The following is a 27,159-nucleotide window of genomic DNA, read 5'->3' as shown; positions in this document are numbered from 1 at the left end:
TCTGGCTGAAATGAACATTACTAAATTACAATTATCTAAAGCTAAATATCATTAATGTTTATTTACTACAAATAGTTCGACTGCAAAGGCAAAGTTAGAACAAACCAAGTTCAAAAATCCAAAGCTACATATATACAATTTATCACAGTAGCTATTCTTGTAGTTCTGCTAGTTTTCAAAAACAAGTAGATAGTAATAGATAGAGTACCGTACTATTTCCCATAATCAACTTCATGGGAACCGCAAGAATCAGTGATATCGCTGCTTTAACTTTTCCGGCTATAGACGTCATTTGGTAACTTTTTGCGATCGGTTCGATGTTTATTGCCACATTGGCCGCGTCTCGCATTGTTTGGTTTAGGGAAAGGGCAAGCCAAGTTCAATGCATGCAAAGTCAAAGTCGGTGTGCCCCGCCCCCTCCGGCAGCCCCTTCCCCCGCACCGGGCGACGATAATTGCTAGCAATCAGCTAGCTGGAACAATAAAAATCGACAAAAAAAAAGGCATAAGGAAAATAAAAGCAACACGAGCAAAACGCAATGCAAGCCAAGACAAAGTTATGGAAAATGTTCATTTTCATTTAAATGAAAATGAGGAAACGGCCGGCAAGTTCAACGACTCGCCGTGGCTGCTTAGTAAGAGGCACTGCGGCGAATCCAGCGCCAATTCCATGTGCACTAAATTGCTTAATTGTGAAATGTCGAAAAGAAGTGTAAAGAAACAATTATGGCCGAAATCATTTCAGCGCAGCAGCGACTAATGCAATTCCCAGCCAATAGATTGGCCCACACACGCGTTCGAAAGTTAATCACTAACTTGTTGCACGCACTGCGATGTGTGACTGATGGCGTTGGGGGGGCGTGGCAGAGCTTTTCAGCTTTTCACCCGCCTGCAGCAGCAGAACAAAAGACTGAAGGCACGAACTTTACATTCGCACGGTGGCAGGCAAAAGCAAAAGACTTAGGACACGAACTTAGGCAGTGGTGATTGAATGGACAAGCAAAAGACTAGGGACAACAACTAACTAATCAGCAGATTAGGGGTCAGGCGTTTGGTACTCCTTTGATACTCTTTTCTGGCAATGCCCAGCGGGAATAGTATCTATGTATATCTGGCTTGTCTGCAGTGGAGCGTGGTTAGACCGCGCCGCTCATTGAACCCATCTTGCGCAAATGGCCAGCCGACTTCCTTTCCGCCAACCCCCTTCCTCCCCCTCCGAGGAGCCGGCGCGTGCATTTTTCTTTTTGACCGATTTTCATGGCATGATCTGTTTTACGGCTTTCGGTTTTCTTTCATCGCGTTTCCCGAAGAGCGGTCGTCGGTCTTCGGATCTCTTCGTTTTCGGAGTCGGCGGGTATTTAAGTGGTTCGAAACGTGTTTGCAGACATTCAGTTTCTGTTATCGTCTTGAGCGCTTCGGTTGTGTGCTATTGATCATACGCCGCGTTGTCCGTTGGATACACTGCCCAAAGGATTACCTCTGACCAACTAATCATCTCATTCTAACCAAGGTGAGCATTCCCCTCCGATATGCACCTCTGCGCCCATGCTAAGCTCACAATTCGTGGGACACTGCCGGAATTTAAATTAGTGCGCCGAAATATTCACGATAAAGTGTGCAAATCATGTGTTGCATTCCAGACAGACAAAAGAAGTTGAGGATTTCTGTGATCCAACGACGGGCAATCAATTTGACAATGAGACAATAACTTCACTTGAAATTGTGCGAATAACTCAATTTGAATGGCAGCGAACAATGAAGAACAATGTTTGATTAAAATAATTTCGGGGTGGATTCCTCACGAAACAGAGTTCATTGATCGGAGAGTAATTCTGGAATAATTAATGCGGTTTGCTTAGCATAGAATAAAGTAAACAGAAGTGATAGAAGTGATTAGATTAGTGATTCGAATTTGGTTACGTTCATCCTCTTAACACGGTGTTCTATATTCTTCATAAGTGCACATGTTTATCAAGTACAGCTGATTCCCTTTAACTATACCTATACTTATAATAATTACATGATTTAGAACTAGTGCAAGACACTCTTCGTCATAAAGTCGACCTGTAATGCCTGGTCATCATACTTAATTGTCTCATATGGTCTAATGCCAAAATATAGTTCTATAACAATTTGTTTTGAGCACTTAGAGCTCATCTCTGAAATTAAAAAAAATCACATTGCTGAACAAACAGGCAAGCAGAACTATTGTAATGACATACTTTAGGCCGAGATGAGGAGCAGAAGACAAAGGCCTAAAGGGGAAGAAACCGAAAGCACTTTAGCTGATGCCAAACGACCGAAAAACAGAAAGATACGTTTATGAAACCCGTTTTTGGCCATTTTTCTGGCGACTTGGTCGCTGGATTTTCGAATCACTCTATTTCGCGCTGTTTTGTTTTGCTGCAGCTTTTCGCAATATTTGCAATAGAGGTGCAACCAGAAGAAACATTTGCAATAGCCGCAGCGGCCATTAGCGCAACAAAGCAACAAAAATATAAAAAAAATCTGAGGAAAACCATACGAGTGTGCACACACAGCAATTTGAGTGTGGTCGAGCCTCGTCCAATCCAGCGCTGGTAATTGCAATTCTAACAGGTTGCAGGTTGCAACTGCAGCAGCCGCTGCGGTTGCATTTCCAGCTGGTTGCGGCATGTGCAGCACACGGACGCCAATCGAATCCCCGCCAGCTCTTCGCTAGCCTTTCCTCCGCCAGCTGCAATTGACCCCAATGAGCTCGGTGTGCGGCGGTGTTGCAAGTTTGGATTCAAAATAGCCCCATAGCCCATTGCTTGCAGTGGAACATTCTGTGCCATTTTCCAAAGTGGACCGATTCAGACATTCGTCCACACTTTAAATGTCAGTTACCTCACGTTTACGCATCACTAGGAAAGGTTTAAAAAAGAAGTAAGTAAATAGTAAACAAACAAGCTGAGCAAAAAGCTGAGTATGCCCCAGTGGACGCAAACAAGGCAGCCGGGTTTGGGCCAAAATATACTGTATAACCATTTGGAGACCATAGAGACCACGACTGCCTCCAAGTCACTTTTCTCTATTTGCATAAACTTACATTTTCATTGCTCATTCCGCGCGGTATTCACGAATATACATAGTACATGTCCCCACAAAAGGCCAGGCAGATGGCTAAACTCGAAATTTTGGGGTCGATGTCAGCTGATTTTGTTTTGGACATTACGCAAACGTTTAAGTTAGGCAAGTACTGCGAGTATATGTCTATTTGGGGTTAAGGGGCGGGCCCCAAGTAATGCATATTTGGCCACAGCCCATGCTAATGAATCCCCGGGCACTGACGTGTGACCGCAAGACCACGAAAATCCGACGTTTTGAAAGCGCGCAATTAAAATGTCAAAAATATCTGCTCATTGCGAATGGCTTATTAAAAAGTGTGTCGAAAGGGCCAGCGAAGAATGGGGGGTTGCAATTTCATTGTCATTATCTTTTTATCTTTTCTTAAATCACTGGGCATGACCCAATAGACAGAAACGTTTAAGTTTTCAATACATGCTAACGAAATTCGGCTTTGTAGTCGAAGATTGAAACGTTTTTATGAACAACTTTTTAGATACGTTTGCATTAAAAGTTGTACTGAATATTTGAATTTGAGTATCATGTAGAAATACCCATAACACATTACCTTCCTGCAGATGATGATGCTACACCCCACACCCGACCAGCGCGTGAGCATCCGCGAGGAGCTGCGCGAGCCGGAGGACCCCGCAGACATTGAGCGCGACATCAAGCTGATCCGCGAGTGGCTGGAGACGCAGCCGCACCTGCCCAAGGACATGGACGACATGCGCCTCACGACCTTCCTGCGCGGCTGCAAGTTCAGCCTGGAGAAGGTGAAGAAGAAGCTGGACATGTACTACACCATGCGCAACGCGGTGCCGGAGTTCTTCTCCAACCGGGACATCAATCGGGAGGAACTCAACATTGTACTGGACTATGTGTGAGTATACCGCAGACAGCAATTATCATGACTTTCGCTAGAAGCAATGATATCTGATTACAGGCACTGCCCCACTCTCCCGGGGATCACGCCCAATGGACGCCGCATCACGTTCATCCGGGGCATCGATTGCGACTTCCAGCCCCACCACATCCTGGACGCCATGAAGGTGGCCCTGATGATCGGGGACGTGCGCCTGGCGGAGGAGAGCGTCGGCATCGCCGGCGACATCTTCATCCTGGACGCGTCGGTGGCCAGCGCCGCCCACTTCGCCAAGTTCTCGCCCACCGTGGTGAAGAAGTTCCTGATCGCCGTGCAAGAGGCGTATCCGGTGAAGGTGAAGGAGGTGCATGTGATCAACATCTCGCCGCTGGTGGACACCATCTTCAACTTTGTCAAGCCGTTCGTGAAGGAGAAGATCCGCAGCCGCATCACCTTCCACAACGACGTGGAGAGCCTCTACAAGGTGGTGCCCCGCGACCTCCTGCCCAACGAGTACGGCGGCAAGGCCGGCGGCGTCGTCGAGCTGAACCAGTGGTGGAAGCAGAAGCTGATCGACAACACCCAGTGGTTCAAGGACCAGGAGGACAAGAAGGCCAACGAGTCCCTGCGCCCCGGCGCACCCAAGACCAGCGACGACCTCTTCGGCATGGAGGGCACCTTCCGGCAGCTGAACATCGACTAGGGTCGAAAGGAGCCGCCAGGAGTCAGGATTCATCATCCAAGATCCAGATCCTGTGACCTCATCCCAGCTTGTCTAACCGTTTATATCAGCCGCTCATTTGATTAGTCCAAGCTCGTGTGCATGACCCTTGCTTAGTTGCTTCATTCTTTCGCCAGAACCCATTGTTAATCTATCTTATATCACCAGTACATTGCAGTAATTACAATAATAAAGAACCAGCGTATTAAGGAATGAATAAATAACTTCGAATTGCGGTTTTATTGTGGTTAAATTCTGGGTGAAATTACTTTATCTACAATGGATTATTCACATCTTAGGTGGTATGATGTTGAGTTATTGAGTATAAGTAAAAGTTTCAATAGTTGGCAAATATGCCCTCTCAAAAAAAAGAAATAGAATCCTTGAGTCTTGACTTCCACAATTATTTAAGAAAACAGGAAGACGTCTCTTAAATCCTCTTTAATAAACACATATTTCGAACGCCGTTTAAAATACATAGAAAATGGGAATACATCAAATTAAGGAATAAATTAATCAGGGAAACGGTCCCCCATATGTTCACCATGCAACGAAGTAGTTGAGCAATGGATGCCAAAGGATGAAAGCCCTGCTCCACGAACGTCCCATTAAAATAATGACCGAGGAGCGAGGGATGAGGGCGAGGACCAGGACTCGATGGCGATGCCTGATGGCGTGTGCCACCCATATATTTCAGTCGTCGCATGTCGCCACTTTGTGCAACATGCACATTGATCAACGGAGAGGCAAGTATGTGGCAGTGTTCAGTGGGAGGATGGAGGGCCCAGGACGGATTCCTCCCGGCTGACTTATTCCTCCGACATATTGGTTCCGTCCGTCCATTGTTGCGTGCGCATTTCAGCGTACGAAATCAAGTGCTGCCAACATATCGCAGTCACGACTCCTCGGACATGGTCAACTGGGCTTCAATGGGAAGCGCTTTCCTTCCTCGACGGCTGGGTTTATTTGGAATTGATGGCCCGTCGGCTGGCGGATTGCACAGAACCCGTCTGTCTGAATGGCTGGGTGGGTAAGTGGCGTTATGACTCGTAGAGCCCAGTTGCCAAACTGTGCAAAACTTACAGCACATTTCCGTTGGCCAACTGAGCCAACTGCTCTGGCCAAAATCCATGAAGCCGTTACCAAGCACTCATGTTTTGTAAGTGAAAAGGAAAGGATGATTTCATGGGTATGTCTGTATATTTAGTTTATTTGTAAAATAAAAGTCGGAATATCAAAGCATAAACTTGGCCGCTTAAATTATTAACAATTCCTTTGGAGTATTCTTATTTAAACAAAAGTTTTACCAACCAAGCTTATCATTTATTCATATTATCAGAATAAAAATATATTTTTCTTGGTGCTTGCTGCAACATGTAATTTAAAGTTTACTAAGTTGTGAACATATAATTGAACAGTTTATAGAAATTTAGTCATGAAACACAAAAACCCATAAAAGGGTTAGACAAAAGCCTTAGATCTAAGTAATATTCTTGGTCACAATGAAGAGCACAACCAAGGAAGAAAGGATTAAGGACGACTCCAAGCGTCGCGACCTGTTCGTATTTGTGAGGCAAACCATGTGTATAGCGGCCATGTATCCCTTCGGTTACTATGTGAAGGGATCTGGAGTCCTGGCCGACCTGGTGCGAGTCTGTGACTTGGCCTACGAATTCTTTAACTACTTCGTATCGGTGCACATAGCGGGTCTGTACATCTGCACCATCTACATAAACTATGGGCAAGGCGACCTGGACTTCTTCGTGAACTGCTTGATACAAACCATTATTTATCTGTGGACCATAGCGATGAAGCTCTACTTTCGGAGGTTCAGAACTGGCTTGCTGAATGCCATTCTGTCCAAAATCAATGATGAGTACGAGCCACGTTCGGCTGTGGGATTCAGCTTCGTCACAATGGCGGGATCCTATCGGATGTCCAAGCTATTGATCAAAACATATGTGTACTGCTGCTACGTAGGCACCATTTTCTGGCTGGCTCTTCCCATTGCCTACCGGGATGGGAGTCTTCCTCTCGCCTGCTGGTATCCCTTCGACTATACGGTGAGTTCTCTCTATAAACATATGAACGAGAAATGCTTATCACTGCACCATTTTCAGCAACCCGGTGTCTATGAGGTAGTGTTCCTCCTCCAGGCAATGGGACAGATCCAAGTGGCCGCATCCTTCGCCTCCTCCAGTGGCCTGCATATGGTGCTTTGTGTGCTGATATCAGGGCAGTACGATGTCCTCTTTTGCAGTCTCAAGAATGTATTGGCCAGCAGCTATGTCCTTATGGGAGCCAATATGGCGGAAATTAAGTAATTTAAGTATGTGAATTTGAATTCATTTAACGCCTAACATCTGTGCTTGCAGTCAATTGCAGGCTGAGCAATCTGCGGCCGATGCCGAGCCAGGTCAATATGCCTACTCCGTGGAGGAGGAGACTCCTTTGCAAGAACTTCTGAAAGTTGGGAGCTCAATGGACTTCTCCTCCGCATTCAGGCTGTCTTTTGTGCGGTGCATTCAGCACCACCGCTACATAGTGGCGGCACTGAAGAAAATTGAGCGTTTCTACAGTCCCATATGGTTTGTGAAGATTGGCGAAGTCACCTTCCTCATGTGCCTGGTGGCCTTCGTCTCCACGAAGAGCACCACGGCTAACTCTTTCATGCGAATGGTCTCCTTGGGCCAGTACCTGCTCCTGGTTCTTTACGAGCTCTTCATCATCTGCTACTTCGCGGACATCGTTTTCCAGAACAGCCAACGGTGTGGTGAAGCCCTTTGGCGAAGTCCTTGGCAGCGACATTTGAAGGAGGTTCGCAGCGATTACATGTTCTTCATGCTGAATTCCCGCAGGCAGTTCCAGCTTACGGCCGGAAAAATAAGCAATCTAAACGTGGATCGTTTCAGAGGGGTGGGTATCCTTCCTTACATAGAGTTAAATCACAATTAAACTAAAAATATGTGTATTTTCTTTATTTTGCTTAAGACTATTACTACTGCCTTCTCGTTTCTCACCTTGCTGCAAAAGATGGATTCACGAGAATAAAAATAGACTACGGGTTTTCATAAGATTAGTGAAATAATGATGGGTTTCAATAGAATCATTGAAAATGATTCGCGCAGTATTCTATTGTTCTTTTTTATTTGCCCCCATCAATATTTATTTCAACTTTGGCATTGCACTTTCGCACAGTGTGTTACAGAAATACGGAATAGCATAGACATTTTAAAAGTACGCTATTGAGAAATGTTTAAATAACGCATATTTTGGATTATATAATGCAAAAGAAATCGGATTACTTAATAATTGGCTAATTTATTATAACAATTATAAATTCAATATATCAAAGTCGTGAAAAAAAGCGTTTGAAGTAAAACACATTAGCACTTACTTATCCAGTGCTCGTATTATTATAGTTATTAATGTGGAACCCACATTTTACATACCGCCGAAGTAAATGCTGTATGCTGGCGCACTGGAAACGATCCGAATTTATTTAAAAAATTATACAAGAAATTCATGTGCATCAGAGATAAGTTATTGACTCTAAACGCAAATTAAATCATATACATTTATAAGGTACTTGGGTTAACTCTCCAACTCCCTACCTCGCATTCACTGCCCTCCCTCCTCACGATGTGTTCCCTTCATTCTTGTTAACTACATTTGAGCAAGTAATTTGCTTAACGATCCGTGTGTTCTCTGCGTTTTGTCACAATTATGATTCGCATTCTCATAGTTTTGTGCTTGGCATTTTGTACAGTATCAAAAATGGTTTGTTGCATGCTTTCTATTGCGGCCAAATACTACGTTTCTCGTTTATTTTTACATTACATATACATCGGGCAAATGCTCAAGCACTTGCTTACAATTAGTTAATAGAGGCCTTCTATGTTGGTTTTTATCAAAATGTACACACCTACAGTTTTCAATAGACAAGTGGCCAAGAAGATCTTGGTTACTGTTCGCTATATATCTGCTTTCATATACAGTTGACATGTATATATCTTCTGCACTGCCTAAATCAGTTGTTTTATCATGTAATTATCATCAAAAAAATATATGTAAGTTTATGATTTATGTATCTCATTCTCATTCTCACATTCTTATTCTTATTCCCCATTCCGATTTCCCTTTCTCAGCGACTCGGTTTCGATCTTTTGTTTTACATTTTATATATAGACATATTAAACAAAGCATAACAAGGCGAGCAGCCACAACAAAAGCAACAGCAACAAGGCAGACAGGGCAACAATTTGCAATTGTTGCTTGTTTTGATAAATGCTATGAGTATGCTGTTGCTGTTGTACCCGTTGATGCTCTGCTATTTTCTGTACATTCCCCTTATGGTTCCTTGTGCCATGAACTGAGTATGTAACAATCCTCCTCCGCCGGATGCCGTTGCCCGCTTTGGCCAAAAGTTGTTGCTGCTGCTGATGCTGATCCTGCGGCTGCTGCCGTGGCTCCTTGCTGATGCTGATGCTGTTGACTAGTGGGAGTAGACTGCGCCGCTAGCTGGCGTGCGCTGTACTCGTGCTGTTGTCGTGGTTGTAGTGCTCCGTGTTGACAATCACCTGCACCACATATCCCTGGTGTATGCTGCACTCGTCGATTGGCACCTTGTCGCCCAGGAGTTTGCCGCTGTAAAACCAACGCTGGCAGCAGGCGTCGACACCCTCGGCGGCCTGAAAAGTTGAAGTATATTAATATTACTGCTAGTTACTGCACATTAAAACAAATATTTTTTGATAATTTTATTCATGAGCCTATAGATTAGATCCCCTCCATCACAAAAATAGTTTGTTCTGTAACTGCATCGATTTTTTCGTTACAAGCACAATAGTTGTACTCAACAAGTATGGAACATTTGTATATTAGTGGTAATCGATAAATGGCTGGACTCACCTGAAGCTTTTTCTTGCACTGCCCCACGGTGTCCTTGGAGTAAACGGGTAGTTTAACATCAGTCATGGTCGATGATATGCGCAGCTTCAAGAAGATCTCGGTGCCGCCATCCACGGGCTCAGAGTATTCGGCAGGCGAGTCGCGCCCGTTCTCCTCCTTTACGATATTTATGGGATATGACAGACAGTAAATGGGCACTTTGTACTGGGTTCCCAGCTCATCGTAGCATTCTGTAAGGTAGCTGTGGAAAACAACAACAGTGATCAGTAACCAGGTGGGCCTACTATCATTATCTTATCGGAAATCCCCACCCAGCCCGAAAACTATTCGCTCAATGGAGCCTAATGCTAATGATTTAATGCCAAGTGGGCCAAGTCTGATAAGGGAGTAGATAATGGCGGAATTACGTAGGGAACCCTCTTCAAGGACACTGCTGCATGCATGCAATGCCGAAAGTGGTGGAAAGGTCAGCACTGCTTTTAAATAAATGTGGTCTCCAGTCCGAGGCGAGTGCCAGAGTGTCAGTCAAAAATCGATGTATAATAAAAACGTTAGCGCGAGGAAGTTCAGTCGCGGGGTCGACGGTTCAAATACTCTATGCAGGAAGTACTAAATAATTAACGTGGAATTAGATAATGGAAGCACGTTAAATAAATAATCCGCAGGGAATCCTTTTTAATATAATAATATAACATTCATTTTGAATCAATATAACCATCATTTGAATAGTGCGTACTTCGTATTTCTGTTCCGTTTCTGATTCTCATGACGCGGCTCATCACTAATTTATGATACCCCTGTGGTGTCCGGCAAAGGACTCTTGCAAATCGCTGTCATGCATTAATGGAGTTATGGCCATGTGAAATCACTGTATACATTATTGATTTTCTGGCCAATGAGGCAACTCGCATTAGAAACTATCGAGCTTGTAGTACAAATTCTTGGTACGCGTATGTCAATTACCCCAGTCTATAGATTAATTACTACATGACCTAAGAAATATCTATTTGTCCATGGGTCAGATTTGTTTGGAGCAACTCACCCATTGGGAACCGACACGTTAGCCCCGTCCAGGATGGCCTGCGCCATTTGAAAGTCAAGACCCTCGGCCGCGGTGGTGGCCGCCCGCAGCGCATCCCAGATCTCTTTGCGACCGTCGAAGGCCGGCGCCGTATCCCAAAACTCGTCCCGCTTGGACCGCAGCTGACCCTCGGTCAGTGGCACGTCGGACCGCCACCGGATCGTCTCGTGGCAGAGCGGTCGATTCTTGCGCGCCGCACCCATGGCAATGCCTGCACGGGGTGAGAGGGAGGAACATGAGATATTGTCTATTGCTATATAGAAGGTGTCAATGCGTATATCGAAGGCCACTCACCTGCACTGGCCGGACGCGAGATGCTCGCCGAGGAGACGCTCATCGTCTCGTTGTCGGGGTTCATGCGACACACACAGGCGCCCATTGTCACGCTCAGCTGCTCTGCACTGCTCCGCACTCCAATCCACTCCGCTCCGTTCAGCTCAGCTCAGGTAAGAAGGATCTACGGGCAAACGACATATATACATGACACATAGTGTACATGCACTCATCGGAGGGTCACGTTCGTACGCCAGTTCCGGAAGGTCGGAATCTGGGTTTCTCGGAGTCGGACATTATCCGATACTCACCTCCGCCCGCACAGCCGCCTTGTTTGCCTGCTTGTCTATACTAGGTGCGCCTTATTTTGGGACTCAGTTATCGGTCGGTCGGCTGCTTATTTCTATTATTGTTACTTAAATTGCCCTCTGCCTTTTATTTTATGCACACGACCAGTGTGACCGCAGCCACAACGACAAAATATCTCGCACCGCCGGCAAATGGCACTAAAATACAACATGAAGTTGTCTCCAATATACCGGATATAATAGGTTTTTGGTATTTACCCTCATTTGGATAAAATATAAATATCGATATTGTTATCGATATATTTCCGCTTTAATGGCGTTGAAAATTTTTAATTTGAATATTCCGTTCTTTTATAATTAATTGGCAGTCTATATTTAAAGATACCATTGTAATGCTCTAGTATATTATCAAGTTTATTTTAAATGGTATTTTCTCGATAAGTGGTCTTGTCGATATTAAGTAATCAGTCGATATCTTGGAGTTTAAAAAAGTTTACACACCTGTGAACTACAAATAATTCAAGACAGTACAACAATAATAATTCAGTTCAACAAGGTTAAAAATCAAATACAAGACATCAGAAGAATATATTTTCCGAGCCAAAAGCAAGTCGTTCCAGCCGCTTTAAGGTCCTCCGATGCTGCGCATGCTCTAAACGGCTTTCCAGCCAACAACAACGGTAAATGCAACTGAATGTAGTCGTCCAGTGCTTCCAGCTGCAGAGCACTCTGAGATCTTTCGCTCTTCGATCGGAATATATATAGGAGTAGCTTTAATAAAAGACGCCTGCAGAAAGCGGCTAAGAGCTAAAAAAAAAAACCAGACGACCTCGAGCAAAGTTGTCGCAAAAACAAAAGAAATAAAAACATGCAAACTAAAATCCAACACACATGCAGTGTGGGAAGGAGTGTATAAACTGCAGAAAAAGTTGTTGATAACTCGAGAGAAAAACATTGTTGAATCGAATTTTTAAAATATTTATAATATATCTATATATATGTATATATTACATTTCTATGGTTAACTCAAATTAAAAAAAATTCCATTTTCCGTTTGATGTTTTTCCAATAAAGCATTTACTTTCTACATAAACTTTCTCTTCTTTTTACGAGTAAGGATATGCACTAGCAAATGCGCAATTATTTCGAGAACCCGCTACCGAAACGGGAAAAAACAGGCGGCTTTGGTGACAAAACAGAATAACAAGCTTAAGAGCTCATAAAAATTCACTTCCAGCGACAGCGCAGCGACTGCGACGTCGGCAGCGGTCGCTTCCAGTGGCAAAAACGAAAGACTTCAATTCAGTTTGGCGAAGACAACGAACCCGAAAAGAGCTGCGCGGACGACGGCGAAAAAGAGAGAGAAACGTCTTACAAAACGGTACGTGCGCGCATGCGTGTGTCTGTGTGTGGCCAAATGCGAGCGTGTGTGTGTGTGTTTGGGCCAAAAGTTTAGTGCAGCAACAGCAAAAACTACCAACACACGGGCAAAGAGAAAAAGTTAATGAAAAGAAATCAAATACGAAATTAAGTTGTCAAATCAGTGGGCCACGCAGGCGAATACGCTAGCAGAAAAGGAAGAGAAAGGAAGGTGGCCAAGTCCCTAATGCGCGTGTGAAAAGTGCCTATGTGTGGAATTCGACGGTTCTTGTAGCCAAAAAAATCGGAGACACCTTCACCTGGCCAAGTGGCTCACTCTCGCCTTCTGCGGAAGACAATCGCTCATTGGGTTGACTTTTCCATTGTGCCATTTCATCGCCGTCATCCGATCGCCAGAAAGCAACGGTATAATTCTCATACCAAAAAAGCACACTCGTTCAAAGACATACATATATACATACATATGTACGTATCTGCATGTGAAAGTTACGGATCTCTTTCTATTCCGCTGCCAGCCTCTCGCTTTTCATTTTTTTCTTCTTCTGCGGCTGCTTCTGCTGCTAACGGGTTTTGTTAGCAACACTTTTGCTTTTTACAGGTTGCATCCAATCTGGCTACTTAGCATTTCGGCGGAGCTGGAAACAATTTGCGTTGTTTGCGGATCAGAAAACCCGTTCGCCGAAATAAAGCAACACACCCAAATCTCAGCAACTTGTTCTATAAATTATGATTAAATTAGTCAGCAGAGGAGAGTCAGTGCCAAGATTTCTGGGCTGCGCAGTGGTTTTTTGGAGGCTTTCACAGGGAATTACCTGCGGGAAAGGTCACCTGGCGAAGGTTTTCACCTGGCTCCACGGAGTACGTCCACTCATCCACTTGGCATTTCCAGCGAGATGCGCTCAGTCTTCGAGATTCTGTCTTCAAGGCTCCAGTCTCGAGGTCTCTTCTCTCGATTCTTCTCCTGTAGCGTGCTCATTTAAATTTCGCTCACATTCTTCCAGTGGCGCGCTGCCAAACAAAAGCCTCTGCAAATAATCAATGTTTATTTGTTTTCTCTCAATGTAGCAGGTAACTGTTGTTTGGAGTATTCAATTGAAGAGGTAAGCCAGCTCAACAACTTCAAAGTCAATGCTAAAGCGGTTTATTGGAATTGTTTTTTAAACTTGTCGTAAATCTTTAAAAGAACGTTTTTGCATTGAGCGGGCTATAACTTTTCTTGAACTTATCTTTCTTTAAATTCAAAGGTACAAAGTTCTCCAAGCTTAAGACCAAAAAAAGTGTGTCATTAAACATGACAACTCATCGGTGAATGGATAAGTCTTCCAAAACCCCAAAATAAACCCATCAATGGTCCCTCAAATTAAAGCCCGAACAAAAGACAAATCATTCGCAGGTCTGCAGAGAAACCAAAAGAAAAGAAAAACCCAAAAATGAAGTGCCAGTTCCGATTCAACTCACTCATTACGTAAAATCCAAATATTAAGCTCTTCTGTGACTCATTTCCCACGTTTCACTCTTATACATCATTATTGAAAACAGTCAAGTTTTCTGCAATTGAATGACTTTTAATTGATTAAGTCAAAGTTGGGTAGAAAATGAATTCACCAAAATCAGAGTGATTCACTCCGAGTCGAAAAAGTTTTTTATATGTGCAAGAATGCAACGGTAAAACAGTTTACAGACAAACAGGATACCAAAAGGTGAAAGAACTGTAAATTAAATGAGCTGACCAAATATATATGTACATAAATAAGTAAATGTATGTATCTGGAATGTGATTTAAGAAACCTTATAAATAAATATTGACGGTTTGTTGGAAAATATTTGAAACTTGAAACTTTCAATAGTTTCGAATATTTTTTATCATTCAAACTTAGCATTTATTATCGGCTCAATGTTAATTGCAAATTGTTAAACAATGAAAATGTGATAACCAAAACTTTACAAATTATCCAGTGCTCAAATCTGCGGAGTAAGCTCTCCCAAGCTCGATTGGCGATCTTTCGAGCTGGGTGCTAGCTGCTAGGTGCAGCTCCAAGATGGATCGTCTGGCATCCGCAGCCATGAATCACCCGGGTCGATAGCAACTGGTATTCCTGCAATCGGATTGCAGGCAACCTTCAAGCAATTGTGGCTCTCCGTCGTGGCAAGCATAAATCGATGGCTTGAGTAACTCGACTTGAGCCAATCCCAGCCAGCTGACCACTGCGCATTGAACCCACACACCCATGGTTGCCCCTCCCCGGATCGCCACTCCAAAACTTGCCCCGTCTTGGCCATGTCACCACCAATTCACCCGCCGTTCGTTCCGGCTTGGTTCGCCTGCAATTTTTCGCATAATGGCTGCTATTTCAGTCATATTGGCGCATATTTCTTGGCCGCAGCTCGCTGGCTTTCCTGTTGTCCGCCGAAAACTGGTTGTCCGGCAATCAGCAACCAGTGATCGGCGATCGGCAATAGCAGTAGGCAGTAGGCAGCTGGTTGGCGTGGCCGCTTCGGTTGCCGCGTTCCCGTTTTGACTAGCTGGCTTAAGTGTAGCAATCAATTTGTGCGCCACTCCAAGCAGCAGCAACTCGGGCTTGTGTGTCTGAACCACTCCGGTATCTGAGCACCAGTATCGCATAGATTGTGTTCGCTTATTTCTATAGCATTTTTACAAGTATCTGACTTTCACTTTTTTCTGCTTCTGTCTTTCTGGCTGCCTTTCCGCGCAGCGCAGCTTTTAATTGTTCGCCTTCTTTGGCGGCTTCTGACTAAGCTGAGCAGCAAGACCAAAACATTCCAACGGATACATAGCCTTATCTGTGCACAGAAAGATTAGTTTATGGCCGAGTTTTTAACGCTAATCCTTAGTTGTTTAATGGATTCAAGCATACGCTTGAAGCCTTTTAGACCTATATGACCTTGATGACAGGATCAAAGATACACAAGTAGAACGAAAAACTGCAAAATGAATGGAATATTTTTAAAAATATTTACTATGTTTAATTTGCACATCTTTTAAGCCACAAATTCAAGGTTTTTTCACATCACTGTGAATCATAGTGAAAATAGTTTTATTAAATTTGAAATCTTTGCATTTTCTACGTCTTCTCTATCAGTGTATTTCAGCATTACCCCTTTTTCCATGGAATGCCAAATGTTGTTAAAGCAATTAAATAATTTGAAACAATTTTTCCGCCTGTAGTGCCTTTGATGTTTGGTCCAATAGGCATTCACTTCGCTTCTCTCCCGCCGCCCACCATTACCAACCCTTGCCCCCTTTCCATACCGCGTACGCCACCAGTCGCTAATGTGGTTATTACAACAGACAAAAATTATTAAATCGCCCAACGCCTGCAGCTGTGTCCCATTGTCTACTTCGGTGGGCAACACAAAAAAGTCGGCCCACGCCCCCAAAGACCTCCAGTTGGCCCGCTCCAGTTTGCCTTCCTGTCCGACCGGTTGGCTATCGGAGATCGGCAGCAAACGAGAATATACGAGAATGTCTACTTCTCCGCGGCTCTGAAACTCAGTAATCCTTTCTGCGCCCGATCTTCTGGCCCTATGCGTGGACTCGACTTGAATGCCTAATGGGATTGGGATTGGTAATTCGTATGTTCCTCCACTTGGGTCATATTTGGTATGGGGAGCACGTTTCGTGTGTGGGTAAAAGTACTCCAATGTTGAGGCTGTCTAGGGTCAACTAGGTTCAAGTCTTTCGGGGACTTACACACATGTTTCTTACGACTTATAGGCTTACTCTTTTTGGACTAGCGAGCTCTGCTGAATGGACGCCATCATTCACAAGTTTTTGATAAATTACATTTGCTAATCTCGAATGAAACATATTGTTATTATGTTTCTAAATCAGCCAGTTAAATAGCTTAATGGCACGGGTTTTTATCCAAGCTCCAATATGTTTAAAAAAAAAATGTTCATTAGGAGAAATAAAGATATATTGACAAGCATATAGCTAAGCTGATACGTTTAACTAACATTTAAGCCACTGTATTGCTCAGCTTCAACCAAATAACTCAGCTTACGGATTGAATGGCACGTATTAGAGCTAATTCACAAGTTTAACTGGCTCAAGAAATCACCTCTAGTGGACATTTGATATTTAGAAGACTTGAAGAAGACAAGATATCTGCTGGATATTCATTGCCAGTGGTCGTTCCAATCATTTTAGGTTGGTCAGTTGCTTTTTTTCCCATACCTAATTGATTTTGCATTTTGCGTTGCCAAAGAGTCGAGAGAAACTGGTTTTTATTGTGTTTCAAAACACACAAGATGAGTTTCTGAGTACGCAAACCATGCAAGATTAGTAACTAAAGAAGTTTAAACAACCGACTTGATGCAAAAAATGCATTTAGCCGGTAAATCGACCGTGACAGGACTCGAACCTGCAATCTTCGGATTCGAAGTCCGACGCCTTATCCTTTAGGCCACACGGTCCGGTTGAAACGTCACGTTTGTCCCTGCCCTATAAAGCTCAAAATGAGCACTCCCAGGACACACTTTCACCACACTTTCGCATCCTGACACCTCCACCTCCCAGGATGTGGCAGTAAAAACCACCCTTGCCGGCATAAGCTTCAAAATTGTGCGTTCGTCCTTTTGCGGGGGAGTGGAGAGTCCCAGTCCTTGTGCGCAGAATCCTCCACAAGGACCATATGTAGTACACAGCATCCCACATCAGCTGGTTGTGATTTGGAAATAACATTACTAAATCTCAAAATCCATCCATTAACAAGCTGTCCTCTCATTTTATTAATATCCATATTAAACCACTTTCTTTATCCAACTTGAATTTGATTGTTACAAACAAACTAGCGTTGATTCGCCAGAGGGTTTAATACAAAATTGAATTTTTATTACATTGCCTAAACAATACCGTCCACTTCTATAACCCTTAAAACCAAATATATACATTATAGAAAAATAGAAATCACAAAGGATATCTTTTCGTTAGTCTGCTTTCTGGTTTTTCCCGTCAAACTTTCAGCTTTGTAAAATTTGTCAAGTCGACTGTTTAGATTCCGTGTAGCACAGCAATGCAATAAGGGGCTCCAAATTTCCTGATACATCATGCTAGCCGGGAATTCAGCCACTCTATTCAAAAAATCCATGGCTGGTGGCACTGCGAAGGGGACACAAGCAGTAGCACCCACCTTCGAGGTCACCCAGCTGAGCAGCTCCCAGCTGTCCAGCAGTCGGGGCGTCCAGCTGCCGCCACTGATGATAAGGGGTCAGATCGATCCGGATCAGGTGGAGAACGCCACTTTCCGCGTGGTCCAGGTCGATCGTCGTCCCTTCAGCGATCAGCAATTCAAAACGCTGATAAAGCGGCTGGTCAAGTGCTTCATGTCGGAGGTGGAGATCACAAAGCGGCTACGCAAGGCTACCTCCAAGCGGCCCGTAAATCCGGGGGAGCGGCAGCTCATCCAGCAAATGGAGGCCCTGCGTCGGAAGTACGAGGCGGTGAGATCCGCCTTGGTGGTGAATCTCAGTCTGGACACCCGCTTTAAGCGGTGTCATCCTCTTGCCGCGCAGCTCGGGGGCGTTCAGTCCAGCAGGTCCAGCAAATCACGAAAGAGCAATCCTCTCGAGAGCGACAAAGCTCCAAAGAAAACTACGAGCCGCAAGAACGAGCATGATATTCGAAGTAGGCAACGACAAAGTGGAGGATCTCTGCCCAAGGGGTCGATCACGGGGGCCATTGCGTGCATAACGCCTGGAAATCTGTCCAAGCGATTCGGATTGCAGCAAGCCTTTGAATCCTATCGTGAACCTCACCAAATTGAAGAATCTTCTCCGGGCAAACAAAACCGATTGGTGGCGGTCAACAACGATGTATCTGCTCAAGTGTCGCCGAGTTCTTCTGACGTATTCTACGATTTTCCGGATGTAGTCGAATTTTAAGATCCAAGTTATTTTGATTTGCCAATTTTAATATGCTAAATCTTTCTATCGCCTCCAATATACCAACTGACGAACGTCTCTGGTTTGCCTCTAACCATAAATATTGCGATCGGACGGGAATCTGGTACAAGGCCTCCATTGGCAGAACAATACGAGAAGTGCTGCAAACTGCGACGGCAATTCAAAGTAATCGTACCTAATTACCATAAAAAGAGAAGACCCAGGCAACATCGGTCTCAGTTCCGTGCCACATGTGGAACAAGTGATGCGAATCCGAGTCTCGGCTGGAGCATGCGACTTGCGGAGCTCCAGCCATTTCTTAAATAACTCCATGCCGAAAGTTACAGAAGTGAAAGTGAAAAGTTGATGGGGAAAATCCAGAAGCGCACGAAGCTCTGCAATCATGTAAATTTAATCGCAGAGATGCCCAAGCCATGAGTCACTAAAATCAGTCTACACTGAAAAGAAGTACATGTATAAAACTGGTCCAATTTCAAATTAGCGATATCCCATCTGTTTGTCATTTTACACAATCCATACTTTAGACTGCGACTTTATTGTTGGGAACCATATGTTTCGAAATCATCGAATTCTTTCAGTATTCATGTAACAGAAGCGTTCAAGGTCCATCTTGGAACTTGAAGGTATGCACTCAAACCGGTCTAAGGGCGGAGTCAAAGGACGCCTGTCCTTGGGAGCCAAGTTCCATGGCCATAAATTACTAGTCCATTAAAACCGGATTATCGAACAATCGCAGCCTGGGCTAAATTACTTACCCCTCTTCCCTCCTCTCTTCTCTTTTTGCAGCCGATCATTGGCCACCCACTCCAGGATTGGGGCTAGCACCAACCGTGGGAGATGTCTGCGATGCGGCATCGCCCGATGGCCCCTCCGGGCCAAGGAGCCGGAGCGGGAACCGCCGGGGAGCACGGCGACAGCGATGACAACAACTTCACCGACGACGAGAGTTCGCCCCTCACCCACGACATCTACGGCGGCAGGTAGGTCTCTTCACCGGATCAAGTATGAGTTTCCCCCATGTGTATAGCGGTGGCCAACTGCCGCGAAAGACAACAAAAACGAGCGCGTATCAGCCAGAAAGCTGTCATTAAACCAGCTGCGACCGCTATTGCCTCACAATCACTTTTGGTTCGGAGCGGGGCGGAGTCGGGTCTATAAAGTGCCGGAAGTCGAGATCATCCAGTCGAATGAGCAATGCAAATGCAGTGCTATGTGATCTGATCGGGTTTCTTTTATGTTGTAGTACAACTTTTTTCAAGATTTCTTTTATTTCCTGAATTCCGTTGTTTCATTTGATAATTACTTTTTAAATTTTTACTGTCACTTTGAGCAGTTGGTTTTAGAATAGATCGGTTTGTAGCCAACGCCATTCTTAGTTCTAATTACTAACAGAACACTTAATAAAACCTCATTCTACTTTCAGCCAACGCACCATACAAGAGACGAAGGGTTGGGATGTCTTCCGGGATCCGCCAATCAAGATTGAGACCGGATCGACGGCGAATCAGGAGTGCTTAGAATTAACCGTGAAGATCTTGAAGATCTTCGCCTATGTGATTACGTTTATCATAGTTTTAACCGGCGGCGTCATCGCCAAGGGCACAATGCTCTTCATGACCTCGCAGGTGCGCAAGGATAAGAAGATGGAGTACTGCAACAAAGACTTGGTAAGAGCACTACATCCATCTAAACGAGTATCTATCAGAAGTACAACAAAACACTTACTTTATTTATGTATTTTCCCAAGGGTCGTGACAAAAGCTTCGTGGTGCGACTCCCGGAGGAGGAGCGAGTGGCTTGGATCTGGGCGCTGCTCATAGCCTACGCCCTTCCCGAGATCGGAGCCCTGATCCGTTCCGCCCGCATCTGCTTCTTCAAGACCTTCAAGGTGCCGAAGACGGGCCACTTCCTATTCGTCTGGCTGATGGAGAGCCTGAGTGCCGTGGGCATGGCCCTGCTGATGTTCGTTGTTCTGCCCCAGATCGACGCCATCCAGGGCGCCATGCTGACCAACTGCCTGTGCGTGGTGCCGGGCATCTTCGGCCTCCTGTCGCGCACCTCCAAGGAGGGCAAGCGGTTCGTGAAGGTGATCATCGACCTGGCGGCGGTGGCGGCCCAGGTGACGGGCCTGGTGATCTGGCCGCTGCTGGAGAACCGCCGGGAGCTGTGGGTCATCCCGGTGGCCTGTGTCATGATCTCGTGCGGCTGGTGGGAGAACTACGTGTCGCCACAGTCCCCGCTCGGCCTGGTTCGAGCTCTGGGTCGCATCAAGGAGGAGATGAAGTACACTCGCTACTTCTGCCACATATTCCTATCCATCTGGAAGATCCTGCTTTTCTTCACCGTCACACTGCTCATCTACTGGGCGCAAGGCGAGGAGCCCGGCAATCTGTTTGCCATGTACGGAGATGCCTTTGGACCCCACAAGATCATAGTCTACGAACTGCCAGCGGGACTGGGCGGTGTACTTCCAGATACCCTGGAATCGGCCAACATTGACACCGTGGATGTGGATGCCGCCTACAATACGGTGGTGTATGTGCTGCTCCTTCAGATTTTCGGCGCCTACTTGTGCTACATCTTCGGAAAGTTCGCCTGCAAGATCCTCATACAGGGATTCAGCTACGCGTTTCCCGTCAGTCTAACTGTTCCGCTCTCTGTAACGTTCCTGATCGCAGCCTGTGGAATCCGGATCGACGATCCCTGCTTCTTCCATGACACCATTCCGGACTACCTGTTCTTTACGAGCCCCTCGAACTTCCGGTTCAACAACTTTGTCACCGAGCAAATGGCGTGGGCCTGGATCCTTTGGCTGCTCAGTCAGACCTGGATAGCACTGCACATCTGGACGCCGAAGTGCGAGCGTTTGGCCACCACCGAGAAGCTGTTTGTCCAGCCCATGTACTCCTCTCTACTAATCGATCAGTCGATGGCCCTCAACCGAAGGCGCGATGACCAGGCAGATGTGAAAACAGAGGTAAGTGTTCGACATGGAATCTTGAACGATACCTAACTTCTCTTTTACAGGATCTCTCGGAGATCGAAAAGGAAAAGGGTGATGAGTACTACGAGACCATTTCTGTGCACACGGATCGCTCCTCGGCACCCAACAAGCCATCGATTAAGTCCTCCGACAACATCACACGAATCTACTCCTGCGCGACCATGTGGCATGAGACGAAGGACGAGATGATAGAGTTCTTGAAGAGTATCATGCGAATGGACGAGGACCAGTGTGCTCGTCGCGTGGCTCAAAAGTATCTGAGGGTTCTCGATCCGGACTATTACGAATTTGAGAGTGAGTAAGATAGATTATCCAGTTGGAGGTCAATCACCAACAATTCTTTTTGCAGCCCACATCTTCTTCGATGATGCCTTCGAAATCTCCGATCACAGCGACGATGATATCCAGTGCAATCGATTCGTCAAGCTCCTAATAGCCACCATGGACGAGGCTGCTTCCGAAATACATCAGACCACGATCAGACTGCGTCCGCCCAAGAAGTATCCCACTCCGTACGGAGGCCGCCTGGTGTGGACCCTTCCGGGAAAGACCAAGTTCATTACGCACTTAAAGGACAAGGACCGTATTCGTCACAGGAAACGTTGGTCTCAGGTCATGTACATGTACTACCTGTTGGGACATCGCCTAATGGAGCTGCCCATTTCGGTGGATCGCAAGGATGCGATTGCGGAGAACACCTACCTTCTGACCCTGGACGGAGACATTGACTTCAAGCCCAATGCGGTGACCCTACTGGTGGATCTGATGAAGAAGAACAAGAACCTGGGTGCCGCCTGCGGTCGCATTCATCCCGTGGGATCGGGACCCATGGTGTGGTACCAGCTGTTCGAGTACGCCATCGGTCATTGGCTGCAAAAGGCCACGGAGCACATGATTGGCTGCGTGCTCTGTTCACCTGGATGCTTCTCCCTGTTCAGAGGCAAGGCCCTCATGGATGACAATGTGATGAAGAAATACACGACGCGGTCGGATGAGGCTCGTCACTACGTTCAGTACGATCAGGGCGAGGATCGGTGGTTGTGCACATTGCTCCTCCAGAGGGGATACCGCGTGGAGTACTCGGCTGCCAGTGATGCGTACACCCATTGTCCCGAGGGATTCAATGAGTTCTACAACCAGCGGCGCAGATGGGTGCCCTCGACCATAGCCAACATCATGGATCTGCTGGCGGATGCGAAGCGCACGATCAAGATCAATGACAACATTTCGCTGCTGTACATCTTCTACCAGATGATGTTGATGGGCGGCACCATCCTGGGACCCGGAACCATTTTCCTTATGTTGGTGGGTGCTTTCGTGGCAGCCTTCCGCATCGACAACTGGACCTCCTTCCACTACAACATAGTGCCGATCCTGGCCTTCATGTTTATCTGCTTCACCTGCAAATCGAACATCCAGTTGTTCGTGGCCCAAGTCCTTTCGACGGCATATGCCCTGATCATGATGGCTGTGATAGTAGGTACGGCCTTGCAGTTGGGAGAGGACGGAATAGGCTCCCCTTCGGCCATTTTCCTGATATCCATGGTGGGCTCATTCTTCATAGCCGCATGTTTGCATCCACAAGAGTTCTGGTGCATTACATGCGGCCTAATCTATTTGCTGTCCATCCCGTCCATGTACCTGCTGCTCATCTTGTACTCGATCATCAACCTGAACGTCGTCTCCTGGGGCACTCGCGAGGTGGTGGCTAAGAAGACCAAGAAGGAACTGGAGGCGGAGAAGAAGGCCGCCGAGGAGGCCAAGAAGAGGGTGAAGCAGAAGAGCATGCTGAGCTTCCTTCAGAGTGGAATCGGGGACAATGGCGACGAGGAGGGCTCCGTGGAGTTCTCCCTCGCTGGACTCTTCCGCTGCATATTCTGCACCCACGGAAAAACATCCGACGAGAAGCAGCAGCTGACCTCCATCGCCGAATCGCTGGATACGATCAAACATCGAATGGACACCATAGAGAGTGCTGTGGATCCCCACGGTCACCATGCCTCCCGACATGGCAGGAGGAGAACCACATCCAGTGGCTCCAAGGATCACCACCTGCTGACCTCGGTGGCGGAGAAGTCAGGCGATGAATCGGACGAGTCGGACTCAGACACTTCGGCGGAGCCAAAGCAGGAGCGAGACTTTCTAACCAATCCCTACTGGATCGAAGACCCGGATGTGCGCAAGGGCGAGGTCGACTTCCTCTCCAGCACCGAGATCCAGTTCTGGAAGGATCTCATCGACCAGTATCTCTACCCCATCGACAATGATCCCGTGGAGCAGGTAATATATGCTATTAATCTTAAACTTAACATACTTTGTTGTTAATTTATGTTGAAAGTATATAATATCTATCTATATCTAGCTAAAGTCAGTTTTCCAACTTCGTTCACTAACGTCAAAGATAGCATAGCACAGTAAGATAAATTTGATAAATTTATCAATTATCCAGATCACAAATCTACCTTACTAAATATGACTTAAATTTGCTTAAAAGCAAAGTCTTAAATTATTATTGACAATTAGATTGATTCAGATTAGACTGAGTTAGATTATACACTTAATGTCTAGATAATAAACGCTTAGTAGATCTAGTCAACTGGATCCATATAGATATGTAGTATGGTAGAGTACTTAAACTTCGGCCCGCCGAAGCCAGCCTTATGGTTCGCTGTGAGTATTTTCCCCGGAAAAGCCCTCATCCCGAAAAAAACCGAACATAACTTAACCCCCATCGCCGGATCGGATAACGCTCTTGTAGGCCCGCATAGCCAAGGATCTCAAGGAGCTGCGCGACTCGTCGGTGTTCGCGTTCTTCATGATCAACGCGCTGTTCGTGCTGATCGTGTTCCTGCTGCAGCTGAACAAGGACAACATCCACGTGAAGTGGCCCTTCGGAGTGCGGACGAACATCACCTACGACGAGTCCACCCAGGAGGTAATTGCCGCTTTCACGCCGAACTAACACAACTCTTTTTTTGGTATATTTCTTTCTTTGGCGCCACGATCTGAATCTGAATCTGAATCCGAACTGAATCCGAACTGAATCCGAACTGAATCGAAATGAAGGCCCGCATTGCCTCCGACCTGATTGAGCTGCGAAACAAGTCGGTCTTTGCGTTTTTCATGGCCAACGCCCTGTTCGTTTTGATTGTCTTCTTGTTGCAACTGAACAAGGACAAGCTACACATTATTTGGCCGTTGGGCGTCAAAACCAACATTACCTATATCGAAGAGACATCCGAGGTTTATACACAAGCTTTTCTCGATGTTATATAGTACTACCACAACTGTGCTGTCATAGTGGTTTTGTCTTACCCTAAACCTCCGGAGGGGTCCTCTAACTTCCTGCCTGTCCTCCTCCGTTTCACTTTCTCTAAATGTTTACTACCCAACATGTCCAACATGTCCAACATGTCACATCACCAAACAGCTAATGATGTTCTTTGTTCTCGGTACTCCCGTTTACCTTGTTAGCCCCATCCTAATGGTTCAGGCTGTTTATCATACGAATACATCATGTAAAAACAACAGAACAACATCTTGGCATTTTCGCGGTTCTAACAGTTAGCCCTAAAATGACAACACGTTAAACTGTAAGCCACATACTTAAGTATCCCCCTCTGAGTAATCACAGTTCTGTACACAAGGGCCAGAGGTGCGGCCAGCATGTTCATTGTTCCTCCGACATCAATGTGTTCAATAAATATATAAATAAAACCAAACCCGACATATAACCTACCTCCCAAATGGTATCACACCTCAACCTCAACATGCCACAATCACCGACTACTGGTATCAAGATCAGCCATTATCCAAGCCCAAATCGTTCAGTGTCACTAACCCAAAAGCAACTCCTTCAGGGCCCCGCTAATCGTATTTCACATCCCCCATAGGTGCACATCTCCAAGGAGTACCTTCAGCTGGAGCCCATCGGACTGGTGTTCGTGTTCTTCTTTGCCCTTATTTTGATAATCCAGTTCACGGCCATGCTGTTCCATCGATTCGGAACCATTTCGCACATCCTGGCCTCGACTGAACTCAACTTCTGCAAGAAGAAGTCCGAGGATCTGACACAGGATCAACTAATAGATAAAGTAGTTGGCCCGCAGTTGACATTAATACAAATAATAAACTTACACTTTTCTTCAGCATGCTGTGGAGATCGTCAAGAACTTGCAGAGGCTGCAGGGAATCGATGGCGACTACGACAATGACTCCGGTTCCGGGCCAGACCGCATAGCCAGGCGGAAGACCATTCAAAATCTGGAGAAGGCGCGACAGCCACGTCGCCAGATCGGCACCCTGGATGTGGCGTTCAAGAAGCGCTTCCTAAAACTCACCGCCGATGCGGAGAACAATCCGGCCACGCCCATTCTCACCCGCCGCCTCACAATGCGGGCGGAGACCATCCGGGCACTGGAGGTGCGCAAGAATTCGGTGATGGCCGAAAGGCGGAAGTCCGCGATGCAAACTCTGGGAGCGAAGAACGAGTACGGGATCACCACTGGGGCACCGGTAAGATTAGAAAATCTTTTTGAGAAATGTTAGAGACAGGGTAATAATCAATCCTTATATGAAGATCAACAACAATGGAGCTCTGCCGAATCAGCGGAGCGGACGCGTCTCGAATGCTGGAATCAGCATCAAGGATGTATTCAATGTGAACGGTGGTGCTGCAGAGGTAAAGTCCGATTTTTAATCATAAAATATGTGTACTGTAATGGAAATATTTCACACTTAATGTTCCATCCATTTGATATACTCATGTTACGTCGTATTCCGATTACCCTTGCAGCAGATTTACGGCTCGAATGGGGGCGGCACTATCAACCAGGGTTACGAGCACGTGATCGACGAGGACGGCGACGGCAACTCCCTGCGGCTGACCACCAGGAATCCCCATACCCACCCGCACCACCAGGTCTCCTGGGGCCAGAACACCAACGGCGGCGGTGGTAATGGCACAGGTCGCCTGTGAAGGACCCGCCCATCCTAGACGTAGTGCTAAGTTAGACCTAGAGAACTTGTTAACGAATTCCGCCTCTTTCCATAAACTGCCTAAACGTAAGACTAAGCCAATACCTAGAGTTGTAGTCAGGAGGGATTGTGTTGTATAGTATATATAGGGACGCGAGAGAGAGCCAGGACACTCTGGATCAGGTCGTTCATTAGGCATCCTGGCGACACAACGAACATTATGCTTAGCTAATCACACTGCCAGTGCCGATGTGTGCCGATAAGTGGGTGGCAGATCGCCCACTGTGGCAGCAACATTCATGCGATGTACTATACTATCATTTGTTAGGTTATCTTTAAGTCAATACCCGCGTGGATCCTTCGGGACACGCGGCCAGTGCATGCTGACACAAAATACTCAACGTGGAGCTGATTCGCAGTGGCCTATTTATGCACTCGAAATATCGAGGTTAGTTCTTTTTAAATAAATAATCACTGATGATTTGATGGATTGAAAAAGTTTTGAAACAAGAAATAAATGGAAGCATCAAACAGAAGGCATTGTGTCGATATTTCTCACTCTCATCAAACTTGGGTTATCCAAGGATGAGCTACATCCGAACCCAGTGGAGACCCTACCCCAAGTTTA

The 27,159-nt window shown here is 45.8% G+C and overlaps 5 protein-coding genes and 1 non-coding gene across 12 annotated transcripts; 4 read left to right on the top strand and 2 right to left on the bottom strand.

The window, feature by feature from the left end:
- The first annotated feature begins 1,398 nt into the window (after nt 1-1,398).
- Nucleotides 1,399-4,907, top strand: LOC117145108 (alpha-tocopherol transfer protein-like). The gene is made up of 3 exons (XM_033310628.1): nt 1,399-1,509; nt 3,665-3,969; nt 4,033-4,907. The coding sequence occupies exons 2-3, from the start codon at nt 3,665-3,667 to the stop codon at nt 4,652-4,654; spliced, it is 927 nt and encodes a 308-aa protein (XP_033166519.1). The 5' UTR covers nt 1,399-1,509; the 3' UTR covers nt 4,655-4,907.
- Nucleotides 4,908-6,118: 1,211 nt separating this feature from the next.
- On the top strand, nt 6,119-7,756 carry LOC117144332 (odorant receptor 83a). The gene is made up of 4 exons (XM_033309444.1): nt 6,119-6,735; nt 6,793-6,992; nt 7,048-7,588; nt 7,664-7,756. Exons 1-4 carry the CDS (start codon nt 6,175-6,177, stop codon nt 7,721-7,723), a joined length of 1,362 nt encoding a protein of 453 aa, XP_033165335.1. The 5' UTR covers nt 6,119-6,174; the 3' UTR covers nt 7,724-7,756.
- Nucleotides 7,757-8,132: 376 nt separating this feature from the next.
- Nucleotides 8,133-11,432, bottom strand: LOC117144333 (ubiquitin domain-containing protein 1). The gene is made up of 5 exons (XM_033309445.1): nt 11,249-11,432; nt 10,959-11,121; nt 10,626-10,875; nt 9,584-9,824; nt 8,133-9,363 (listed from the first exon to the last, which is right to left on the bottom strand). Exons 2-5 carry the CDS (start codon nt 11,041-11,043, stop codon nt 9,190-9,192), a joined length of 750 nt encoding a protein of 249 aa, XP_033165336.1. The 5' UTR covers nt 11,044-11,121; nt 11,249-11,432; the 3' UTR covers nt 8,133-9,189.
- Nucleotides 11,433-12,533: 1,101 nt separating this feature from the next.
- LOC117142251 (chitin synthase chs-2) lies at nt 12,534-27,067 on the top strand. Of its 7 annotated transcripts, none has more exons than XM_033306111.1 (11): nt 12,534-12,626; nt 19,337-19,530; nt 19,974-20,217; nt 20,298-21,527; nt 21,578-21,848; nt 21,904-23,834; nt 24,621-24,797; nt 25,448-25,648; nt 25,704-26,069; nt 26,134-26,235; nt 26,353-27,067. In XM_033306111.1, the coding sequence occupies exons 2-11, from the start codon at nt 19,388-19,390 to the stop codon at nt 26,530-26,532; spliced, it is 4,845 nt and encodes a 1,614-aa protein (XP_033162002.1). In that variant the 5' UTR covers nt 12,534-12,626; nt 19,337-19,387; the 3' UTR covers nt 26,533-27,067. The 7 variants fall into 7 exon arrangements, with proteins under 7 accessions (XP_033162002.1, XP_033162000.1, XP_033161995.1 ...); XM_033306109.1 differs by lacking the exon at nt 24,621-24,797 and adding an exon at nt 24,313-24,489; XM_033306104.1 differs by lacking the exon at nt 24,621-24,797 and adding an exon at nt 24,313-24,489 and having other exon boundaries at nt 26,350-26,532.
- Nucleotides 16,990-17,062, bottom strand: Trnar-ucg. The gene has a single exon. It is a non-coding gene; the product is annotated as a tRNA-Arg (tRNA).
- LOC117142253 lies at nt 17,621-18,607 on the top strand. Its single transcript, XM_033306112.1, has one exon. The coding sequence runs from the start codon at nt 17,696-17,698 to the stop codon at nt 18,527-18,529; it is 834 nt and encodes a 277-aa protein (XP_033162003.1). The 5' UTR covers nt 17,621-17,695; the 3' UTR covers nt 18,530-18,607.
- Nucleotides 27,068-27,159: the final 92 nt, after the last annotated feature.

This window comes from Drosophila mauritiana, chromosome 3R, assembly GCF_004382145.1.
Source record: "Drosophila mauritiana strain mau12 chromosome 3R, ASM438214v1, whole genome shotgun sequence".
NCBI classification, from domain to species: Eukaryota; Metazoa; Arthropoda; class Insecta; order Diptera; family Drosophilidae; genus Drosophila; species Drosophila mauritiana.
Note: the sequence above shows the minus strand (reverse complement) of the source record. Positions and strands in the feature narration are given on the sequence as shown.

Coding starts and splice junctions, on each gene's coding strand:
- LOC117144333 (XM_033309445.1), bottom strand. CDS start 11,043: ATGGGCGCCTGTGTGTGTCGCATGAACCCCGACAACGAGACGATGAGC. Junction 9,825..10,625: donor AACGTGTCGGTTCCCAATGG/GTGAGTTGCTCC, acceptor TGTTTTCCACAG/CTACCTTACAGAATGCTACG. Junction 9,364..9,583: donor AGTGCAAGAAAAAGCTTCAG/GTGAGTCCAGCC, acceptor TCAACTTTTCAG/GCCGCCGAGGGTGTCGACGC.
- LOC117142253 (XM_033306112.1), top strand. CDS start 17,696: ATGCTAGCCGGGAATTCAGCCACTCTATTCAAAAAATCCATGGCTGGT.
- LOC117145108 (XM_033310628.1), top strand. CDS start 3,665: ATGATGATGCTACACCCCACACCCGACCAGCGCGTGAGCATCCGCGAG. Junction 3,970..4,032: donor AACATTGTACTGGACTATGT/GTGAGTATACCG, acceptor ATCTGATTACAG/GCACTGCCCCACTCTCCCGG.
- LOC117142251 (XM_033306107.1), top strand. CDS start 19,388: ATGTCTGCGATGCGGCATCGCCCGATGGCCCCTCCGGGCCAAGGAGCC. Junction 24,490..25,447: donor ACGACGAGTCCACCCAGGAG/GTAATTGCCGCT, acceptor CATCCCCCATAG/GTGCACATCTCCAAGGAGTA. Junction 25,649..25,703: donor AGGATCAACTAATAGATAAA/GTAGTTGGCCCG, acceptor ACTTTTCTTCAG/CATGCTGTGGAGATCGTCAA.
- LOC117144332 (XM_033309444.1), top strand. CDS start 6,175: ATGAAGAGCACAACCAAGGAAGAAAGGATTAAGGACGACTCCAAGCGT. Junction 6,736..6,792: donor GGTATCCCTTCGACTATACG/GTGAGTTCTCTC, acceptor CACCATTTTCAG/CAACCCGGTGTCTATGAGGT. Junction 6,993..7,047: donor GCCAATATGGCGGAAATTAA/GTAATTTAAGTA, acceptor CTGTGCTTGCAG/TCAATTGCAGGCTGAGCAAT.